Consider the following 10,825-nt stretch of genomic DNA (forward strand, 5'->3'; position numbering starts at 1 on the left):
CCTTGCCTAGAAATGGGAAATGCATATTATGTGGTGAATGTCTCTGAAGATTTTAAAAAATTATTAAGAACACAGACTCCTGAGTCACATGAAGACACTGGAACTACAATGTAAGCTATATGAAATCCTCTCACACCTACCATTTGGTTTGTCCCTTTCTCCATGGTGTTCAGGTCACATGTGTATGTGCTGTTGAAGAGATTATGTTGTTGTTGTGTGCCATTGAATCAGTTCTGACTTACAGTGACTCTGTATACGGTTTGCAAGGCTATAGATCTTCACAGGAGCAGAAAGTCTCATCTTTCTCCTATAGAGAAGCTGGTGGGTTTGAATTGCCAACTTTGTGGTTGTTGTTGTCAGGTGCCATCGAGTCGGAATCGAATCATAGCGACCCCCATGCACAGCAGAACGAAACAATGTCCGATCCTGGGCCAACCTCACTACCGCTGCCACACTTAAGTCCATCAATGATGCCACCTGGCCAATCCATCTCGGTAGGGGTCTTCCTCTTTTACTCTGAGACTTTGTAGTTAGCAGTCTAGTTATTATCCTACAACACCACCAATGTTCCCAAAGAGATTATATGTAAATTAAATTACTGAATTGATTGATTTCACAAATCTTAATTCTACCAACCAGTATCTTCTCTTATGCATTCTCCTATCAAATACCCCATTTGATCAATATTGCCTTATCAAGTGACTCTTCTAGAAATGCCTTCCTGAACTACCATAAACAATATGCCCTTGTTTTTATAGAGGACTAGTATAAATATGGACATATAAAGATCTCTGCAATAGTTATAAGATTGTTATTGTACATACCATTCATTATATTGTTCCAAGTTCTCACCGCACATATTCGGTTTCTTTCAGAATTCAAAGCTAGGAGATGGTTGGTCTGTCTGATGATTTATAGTTGTGTGGCGCTGTGGGTTAATGCGCCAGACTGCAAAGCTGTTTGAACTGCAAGGTTGGCAGTTGAATCTCACCAGCTGCTCCTCGGAAATCCTATACAGGGTGTCTATGGGTCGGAACCGACTCGATGGCACTTAACAACAACAACAACCTTTGCTTAAAGTTGCTGGTCCATTAGACAGTAGCCTCCATAGGCTGTTTTCTGTTGTAATTATTCTACTCTTATCTTTCTCGTCTCTATCCCAAACTTTGCTTTCATTACTTGGCACTTCCAGTTTAGTAGACATATTTAAAGTTTGTTGATACTTCATAGTATTTGTTGTTGTTGTTAAGTGTCATCCAGTCATTTCCAACTTACAGTGACCCTGTATAGGGTTTCCAAGAAGCGGCTAGTGGGTTTGAACCACCGATCTTGCAGTTCAAACTGACTTGCAGTCCAGCACATTATCCTGCCATGCCACACATTTTTGTAAATTTCTCGAGATTTGTAAGTAGGTTTGGTGATACATAATAAATCATTTCTATTAAATCTCTACTGCTGTTATGTTACTCTAGCTCGAATTCTATTGTAATATATAAGCATATATATAATGAAGGATGTGTTTAGCTGATATTTTGAGAAACTCAAGTTCTTTTTTATGCTAGGAATACATCAGGAAGCAACTAAAAGGTAGAAAATAAGTAAGTTTCAGAATGAATGTATTAAAAAAAAAAGAGAGAGATCAAGATAACACACTATATTGTCCATCCATCCTCTTGAATGTATGTGTGTTCTGAATTCCTCATCACATTGGTCAGACTGATCACTGATGTGGAAACTGATCTCACTCCTCTCAACTGGCTTTTGTCAAGCAGAGAATGAATCTAGGTCATCTCTCTTGGAAATAGTGCTGTATCTCTGTGAATTAGAGTGAAAAAAACTCAACTGGATGACAGAAAAAAATTCAAATGTCAAAGTTAAACTAAATATCTTCTAACTTCATCACAATTTCACAAGTGAATATTCTCTAAGAGAAGAGAAGGGACCCCACACACACACATACACACATATGCACACTGCTCACCTAGGGTAATTTATTTTTCTCATACCATAATCATAAAGAGCTATGATTGATCTTCTGATTCAAACTTCAAAAGTAGAAAAAATTAAAGCACAGAAGAAAATAGCTGAATAGATGTCTGCTCTTGAGATTAAGAAAGGCGCTCTAGATTTCCTCAGAAAATGATGGTTAATCACATACACCCCAGCCCCCTACAGCAAAGAACTGAGGAGCTAAGTGAAACAGATACAGATGACATCTGGGAACCCAGAACAGCAAACAGAAGGATGAAGAATTAGATCGAACACTGAAGGGAAAGAGAAACTGAATGAAAACAGTAAACAAGATGACTTACAAACTGTAGCCACAGCCACACTGTCAGCCAGCCTGGTGCAGTGAGGTCATCTTGAGACAAAAAGCAAGCAGCATTCCTGGATGAGGATCTTAGGAAAGCAACTTCAGAGAATCTCTAACAGAAGACAAACCCAGAGTGAAACAAGGTGAGCAGAACCTGAAGTGGATCTAAGGAGGGAAAGTGCAGGGAAGTGGGCAAGATCCCTAGAAATGCAGGTGACCATAGAGCAAGAAGGCAGCGAAAACATACGGAAAGAATTATTCACCAGCAAGGGGTCTATGATCATTTAGACAGGTAGCACTAGCAGAGTGGAGGACACTTGGTATAGCAACTAGACTACGGACAGCCCCCCTCTTACATTTGGTTGGGGCTGGGTCCTGATTACCTGGTGCATTCTGTGAAGAGTGCCGTGGGCTCATGCCAGAGACTGGGGTAAACTTGCTCCCTCTCTCTCCACCCCTTCCTCCCAGTGATCGCTGCTATGCCACCCTCCTCTCCTCACCCAGCAATCTGTAGCATGTGCTTCTGCACCATTGAACCTGTGACTGGAGGTTCATGCCCATTCTACCCATCCCTGCACTGCTCTGCCCACCTGATGACCAGAAGCTGATACTTCCAGCACCAGATTAGCAATTGGAAGTGCAAGACCCCTCTCCCTGCTGCTGCCACCCTGTCTGCATGGCGACGGGTGGTGTAAGTCCCCCTGGCACCCACCCAATGACTGGTGACTGTGTGCTCTTGCTCTGAACCCCTGATGCATACACATAACACAGAACACTCCCTGCACCAATGCCCTGGTGTCTAAAAGGACAGACACTCACCTGATCATCAGTGCTACATCCTGACAGAAGCCATCTGCATCTCTGCCAAGCAATGAACAGAAGATCCTAGTGCCCTCATCTAGCACCTTCCTGGCTGCAATAGCACACATTCTGTATCCAAGCAGCTCCAGTAGGCCATCTGCACTTGCACTAAAACCCCGTGATACCCAGCCACTCACTGAAACACCAATTCTTGCATGTGCAGTAGACATACCCCATCTATTTGGATAGCACTGCCTCAGAATGAGTATGGAGACATACTACCTTGACCTCCAGAGAACACATCATCAACTGCTAACACCAATCTAGAAGCAGCTCCCAATCCTACAAAGGTTGTATAGTGACCCTGACCATGCAAAATTTACCAATATCAGGGAAAGAACCTTCACACAATGTAGTTAGGAAGATTCACACATGTGTGCAATCCATCATATATCCACTAGTGAGAGGAAATTATGACCAGTCAACAGACACCAACAAAGTCACACATAGACTAGAACCATGGAATAACAATTAAAATAAAGGAAGAAAGACATTCAAACGAGAAAGATGAGTAATAAAGCCCCAGATACATCAAAATAAAACAAACAAAATCAACATAAAACATACATGCAGTCAAAAAAGAACTATATAAACAAATTGAATAACATCTAATGCAGAAAATAACAAATCATATGAAGAAATAGGTTAATATGGTTCAAACAAGTGAGCAAAATAATCTACCTCATAAGGGACTCAAAAGAATCCTCAAAGAGATCAAGGAAAACACAGAAAGAACCCTAGAAGAATTCAGGAAAAAATACAAGAACAAAATTACAAAATAAATAGATAATTAGCAATCATACAAAACCAGGTAGAAATCCAGAACGTTAAAAATAAAATATCAGAAATAGATAATTCAATATACGAACATAGAAGTAGGATTAAATCAATGGAAGAAAGAAGCAGTTAAAGAGAACAAATACCTTGATACAAATTTGTTTAAAGAACAATCAGTAAAAAGCATGAAGAAAGCCAAAGAGTTACGTTGTTGTTGTTGTTGTTATGTAGGACACTACTAAGAGCCCTGGTGGCGCTGCAGAATAAGCACTGGAGTGCCAACCACAAGGCTGGCAGTTCAAACCCACCAGCCATGATTCAGAAGAAAAATGAGGCAGTCTGTGTCCATAAAGATGTACAACCTCAGAAGCCCTATTCAGGGGTGCTATATGTTGGAATAAGGAGCTCTGGTAGCGTAGTAGTTACGAATCGGGCTGTGAACTAAATTGCAAGGTCAGCAATTTGAAACTACCAGCTGCTCTGTGGAAGAAAGATGAGGCTTTCAGCTCCCGTAAAGATTTACAGCCTCAGAAACCCTGTTCAGAGTCGCTATGGGTCAGAACCGACTCAACGGCACTTAACAATGTATGTTGGAATAGACTCTATGGCAGTGGGTTTGAGTGCACATGATCACAAACAACCAGATGAGAGCTGAGCCTGGTAGCTGACCACAGACACATAATAATTACATTTAATCTGCATTAAATTAGTTCTTATACGTAGTTTAACAAGTTAAGTAGTACTTAGAAGCCTTTAACAAAACAAAGACAATACCTTATTTCAAACTGCCTCTTCACACCCATAAGCACACACGGGCAGTCAGGAATATTTCCTTTTCCCACATATTTTCCCACATATTTTTGATGTTTGTTTTCTTTTTAAAATAATGTAGCTAGTGTCTTTTTAATTCATCTATGTTAGAGATCAAGGAGCTCTGGTAGCGTAGTGTTTACGAATCGGGCTGCGAAACCGCAAGGTCAGCAGTTTGAAACTACCACCTGTTCAGTGGGAGAAAGATGAGACGTTGTGCTCCCGTAAAGATTTACAGCCTCGGAAACCCTGAACAGGGTTGTTATGAGTTGAACCGATTCCACGGCACACAGCACCATGTTAGAGATCAGGTATTGTGGTATGCAGAATAAAGCCCACCTACCACTGATGTGGAGTTCTGGTGTGGCACTATCGGTTAATGCGCCAGACAGCAAAGCCATTTGAACTGCAAAGTTGGCAGTTCAAGCTCACCAGGTGCTCCTCAGAAACCCTATACAGGGTCACTGTGGGTCGGAACCGACTCAACGGCATTTAACAACAACCACAGATGTACACACCCTAAACCCAGGAACCTGTGAATATGTTACCTTACATGGCAAAAAGACTTTGCTGACGTGATTAAATTAAAGACCTTAATATGTGGAGGTTATTCCTGGATATTTGAGTGGGCCAACTGTAGTCACATAAATCATTAAAAGAAAGGCAAAAGTAGAAGTCAAAAATACATGACGTAAGAAGGTCTCTTACACCCTTTTTATGTTTGGCTTTGAAGATCAAGAAAGGGATCACAATCCAGGGAATGTAGCAGCCTGTCAAAATGGAAAATGATCCTCAGGTTACAGAAACGGGGGACCAAAACCCTCTAATAATGAGAAACTGAATTCAGTCAACAACTCCATAAGCAAGAAAGAGATTCTCCCCCTGTCCTCAAGAAAGAAATGTAGCCTAGCTAGTCAACGCCTCGATTTTACTTCAGTGAAATTCACACTAGATTTCTGACTATAAAATAACAAATTTGTGGTGTTTTAAGCCACTAAGTTTGTGTCAAATTTGTTAGGCAGCAATTGAAAACCCATGCAATTAACTTCCTCCTGAAATAGATGAGGAGTCTAGATCTTTCACAACATGAACTATCTCCTTTTCTGCTTGTAAGATAATTATATCATGCTTTAGTTAAATTTATATTACATATTTTTAAAATCATTATGATATTGTAAAGTGTGTTCACTCCTGAACCAAGAAATAGACACGCATCTCCTGCCATGTCATCCACCCAACATTTTCTGGAGTTAATAATTGCTTCATTTCCTCAATTGTAATTCAGCTAGTTAGACACTAGTGGCCAAAGTAAGAAAAGTTGTGGTATGACATCAAGAACATCATGCAGGAAGAAACCAAAAGGTCATTAAGAAGACTAGGAAGAAATAAAAGACCAAAATGGATGTCAGAAGACACTCATAAACTTGCTTTCTAGTGTAGAGATGCTAAAGCAAATGGAAGAAATGAGAAGGTAAAAACTGAAGAGAAATTTTCTAAAGGCAGCTCAAAAAGATAAAGTCAAGTATTGCAATGAAATGTTCAAAGACCTGCCTGGAGTTAGAAAATCAAAAAAGAACACGCTCAGCATTTCTCAAGCGGAAAGAACTGAAGAAAAAATTCAAGCTCAGCTTTCAATTTCATGGGCAAAATATTGAATGATGCAGAAAGCATCAAAAACAGAGGGAATACACAGAGTCACTGTACCAAAAACGTATGGAGGATATTCAACTATTTCAAGAGATAGCTTATGATCAAGAGCCAATGGTACTGAAGGAAGAAGTACAAGGTACACTGAAGGCACTGGCAAAGAACAAGGCTCTAGGAATTGATGGAATACAAATTGAAATCTTTCAGTAAACGGATGCAGCCCTGGAGGCACTCACTCATCTATGACAAGACACTCATATTTGTGCCCATTCCAAAGAGAATGTGGAAATTATCAAATATTATTATTAATATCACATGCAAGCAAAATTTTGCTAAAGATAATTCAAAAATGACTGCAACAGTACATCAACAGGGAACTGCCAGAGGTTTGGACCAAGTTCAGAAAAGAATGTGGAACAAGAGAGATCATTGCTGATGTCAGATGGATCTTGTCTGAAAGCAGAGACTACCAGAAAGATGTTTACCTTTACCTTATTGACTATGCAAAGGGTTTTGACTGTGTGGATCATAAGGTATAGATAACACTGTGAATGCGTATTCCAGAACACTTAATGGTACTCGTGAGGAACTTGTACATAGACAAAGAGAAAGTTGTTTGAACAGAGCAAGGGATAGTTAATGGTTTAAAACCAGGAAAGATGTGCACCAGGGTTTATCCTTTCACAATATTTACTCAGTCTGTATGCTGAGCAAATAATCTGAGGAGCAGGATTAAATGGTATCAGGATTGGAGGAAGACTCATTAACAGCCCGCAATACACAGATGATACCATCTTGCTTGCTGAAAGTGAAGAGGACTTAAAATACCTACTGATGAAGATCAGAGACCATAGCCTTCAGTATGGGTTGCACCTCAATGCAAAAAAACCCTGAAAAATCCTCACCACTGGGCCAATAAATAATATCATGATAAATGGAGAAAAGATTGAAGTTGTCGAATATTTCATTTTGCTTGGATCCACTATCAACACTCATGGAAGTAGCAGTTAAGAAATCAAATGATATATTGCATTAGGCAAATATGTTGCACAAGATGTCTTTAAAGGGTTCAAGAGCAAAGATAGTTTGAGGACTAAGGTATGCCTGACCCAAGCCAAGGTATTTTCAATAATTTTATATGCTTGTGAAAGTTGGACATTGATTAATGAAGACCGTGGAAGAGTTTATGCATGTGAGTTGGTGTTGGAGAAGAATATTAAAAGTATCATGGACTGCTAGAGGAATAAAAAAATCTATTTGAGCAAAAGTACAGCCAGAATGCTCCTTAGAAACCAGCATGGTGAAACTTCGTCTCTCATACTTTGTACATGTTATCAGGAGGAAGCAGTCCCTGGAAAAGAAAATCATACTTGGTAAAGTTAAGAGTCAGGGAAAAAGAGGAAGACCCCCCAGCAAGATGGATTGGCGCAGTGGCATCATCAATGGATTCAAATGTAACAACAATTGTCATGATGGTGCAGGACGGGGCAGTGTTTCAGTCTGTTGTGCATGGGGTCACTATGTGTTGGAACCGACTCAACGGCACCTAACATGGCTGTTTCTTCCCACAGACCTATAATACCACTGTAAAATGAGAAAACTGTCTCTTGAAACAATAATGTTTGAAGTCTGGAATTCCAGTCAGACACTGTGGGCATGGACAGTAGAGCTGGTAAAGCAGAGATCAGTTAGGCACTGTGGCTTTTTGCAGCAATTGTATCCTCCATGGTCATCACAGCAATGGTTCTAGCATTCTAGGCAAGTAAACTGCTTACAAAATAGAAGTTGAATAATAAAAATTAGATGCTTTTAAGCACCAAAAATGATAATCTCTTATTCCACACCTATATAAATTGCTATAATTATTCTAATATACAATGCATTCGGGTGCTTTAAGAAGTTTGTTTGAAAATTAAATGAAAAGATAATGGAAATTTTCCATGAACCTTTAAAGCCCCATTGTGGATTTTTGTTTTTTTTTGCAGTTAGGAAACATTTCTAATTTTTATTCATAATATTGGTAATCAAAGTTGCAAGGGAAGATTTACAGAGACACAAATCAATAACAGAATAAGATGGAAATGAAATATTCCAAAGTCATCTGGAAGGGTTTCCAAGGAACACACCCTAGACTAGAAATCTAGGGCCAAACTGTCGTTTCATAACAGGTTATATTCATTCTTGCATTTGTCAATAAGTTCTTCCTTATATTTGCCTTTCTCGTTTCCAATTTGTTGAGATTTGGCTTTGCGTTCAAGAATTTTTTTCTGATCTTTGTCCAGTTTGAGTCTGGTAATAACCACCTTGCTCGGGTGAATGCCCACATGGACAGATGTCCCATTAGCCTTCTCACACTTCACCCTCTTGATGTAGATGACATAATTCTTTCTGTACACCTGGACTACCTTGCCAATCTGCTGACCTCCGTAGTGTCCTTGAACCACCTGGACCTCGTCGTCCTTGCAGATGGGCATGGAGTGCACGTTATACTTCTACCACAGCTCCTTGGACAGCGGGGACGACATGATCTTCCTACGCACATGCGAGGGAGCATTGAAGTGGCGTTTGCGGTTCTTGCTGCGGTCCGAGGTCAAGAAGGGGTTGAACGTCATGGTGCCAGTCGGGCGTCAGGCAACCTAGGAAGCTCGGCGCACAAGGGCCCCATTATGGGTATTTTTGCTTGCCTGATTTCTACACATCTCTTTTTCCTAAGCTATCAGCATGAACTAGTGTTCCTTCCTTCATTTATTCAGCATTTATTTGATACATATTAAATGTGCCCACTATGTCCTCTTTTGTGACCCTACTAAAGTAAACTCTCTATAATTCTTTATTGAAGTTGTTCTGTATGGATAGGTGGGTAGGGCTCTTTCTTCTAGGTTTCATATTCTCTGCTCTAGTATAATGCTTGTTGAGCAAATCAATGAATCAATGTGCCAGACTTTGGTCTAGATACTCCGATTCCTTAATGAACAAGATTTAGACTTTTAATGAATTCACAGTTCAGTCTTTGATAACTATGGCTGATTGCATTTTTGGTCCTTCTTCACCCTTTCCTGTATCTAATCTCTTTGCCATGTGACTTTACTATACCTCCTAGTAGCGAAACAAATTATGTTTCTCTTTTCCAGTTGAATTTGGACTCTGCCATGGAACCTGCCTGGGCAAATATAATGGGGTAGATAGGATTGAGTGCCAATTCTGAGCCTAGGCCTCAAGCGATCTCACATACTTCCACATAACCTCCTGTGGTCTACCATCATTATAAGATGAACTATCCCACTGACTTTGACCGAGAGATGAAGAGAGATAATTGGAGTAGAGTTACCACAGTGGACTGCAGCATTCTGAGTTTGGGAGTAGCTGTTTACGCACACCATTGTGGCTGCATCTGACTGTTAGTTTTGATAATGATGAATTAAAAGGAAACTCTGAGTGGACCTACCAATATTTTTTATACAAAGTACAAAGTACTGTCCAATGCTACTGTACTAAGCTAATAGTCTACAGATGTTCTGGAAGTAGGTACTTTGGTTGTCATAGATTTTAAGTATAACTACTTGGTATGCACTGTGGGATAATGCAGTAGACTGCAAAGTCAGTTTGAACTGCAAGGTCAGCAGCTCAAGCTCACCAACAGCTCCTTGGAAACTCTATACAGGGTCTCTATGGGTCAGAACCGGCTTGACAGCAGATAACAACAACAACAAATTACGAAAATTTGTCTTGGAAGAAGTATAGCTAAATGCACCTTAGAAGCAAGCATGGCTTCAGAAGGGACCAGTTCCTGGAGAAGGACATCATACTTGGCAAAGTAGAGGGTAAGTCAGAAAGAGAAAGACCTTCAACAAGATGGACTGACACAGTGGCTGCAACAATGGGCTCAAGCATAAGAATGATGACACAGGACCACACAGTGTTTTGTTCTTTTGTACATAGAGTCACTGTGAGTCAGAACCAACTCAAAGGCAACAGCAAGTGCAGAAAACTGCTAAAAGAAATAGTGGGAACTAAGGAGAAAAGGGAGTCCTGGTGTGGCGCTGTGGACTAATGCATCAGACTGCAAAGTTGTTTGAAGTGCAAAGTCAGTGGTTCAAGCTCACCAGCTGCTCCTCAGAAACACTATGCAGGTTCACTATAGGTTGGAACCAACAATAGCACTTAAAAACAATTACAATAACTTAACTGATGTGCAAAAATAACAACTCTAAACATATTCTGTTGATATTATCAGAATATATCCTAAATTAGTCATTTCTTTTCATATTTGAGTTCTCATTATTTACCTCTAGTTCTATTTTAATTTTATTTAATAAAGTGTGTTTTGCTCTTATTATATTACTATGGCAATCATCATGGGCCACCATTGTATATTTCATTCTGCCTCTGTTTCTCCACTCACAAATATTGTTGTAC

At 39.9% G+C, this 10,825-nt stretch overlaps 1 protein-coding gene across 1 annotated transcript; it reads right to left on the minus strand.

Moving 5' to 3' along the window:
• Positions 1 to 8,568: 8,568 nt before the first annotated feature.
• LOC102815139 (60S ribosomal protein L26-like 1-like) lies at positions 8,569 to 9,021 on the minus strand. The gene is made up of 2 exons (XM_006835677.1): positions 8,950 to 9,021; positions 8,569 to 8,868 (listed from the first exon to the last, which is right to left on the minus strand). Exons 1-2 carry the CDS (start codon positions 9,019 to 9,021, stop codon positions 8,569 to 8,571), a joined length of 372 nt encoding a protein of 123 aa, XP_006835740.1.
• Between the last annotated feature and the right edge of the window lie 1,804 nt (positions 9,022 to 10,825).

Source organism: Chrysochloris asiatica, unplaced genomic scaffold (assembly GCF_000296735.1).
Source record: "Chrysochloris asiatica unplaced genomic scaffold, ChrAsi1.0 scaffold00018, whole genome shotgun sequence".
NCBI classification, from domain to species: domain Eukaryota; kingdom Metazoa; phylum Chordata; class Mammalia; order Afrosoricida; family Chrysochloridae; genus Chrysochloris; species Chrysochloris asiatica.

What these genes read in the sequence shown, in the direction of transcription:
- LOC102815139 (XM_006835677.1), bottom strand. Translation starts at nt 9,021, where the DNA reads ATGACGTTCAACCCCTTCTTGACCTCGGACCGCAGCAAGAACCGCAAA. An exon ending in ACTTCAATGCTCCCTCGCAT is followed by an intron (nt 8,869 to 8,949) that starts GTGCGTAGGAAG and finishes CCCATCTGCAAG; the next exon opens with GACGACGAGGTCCAGGTGGT.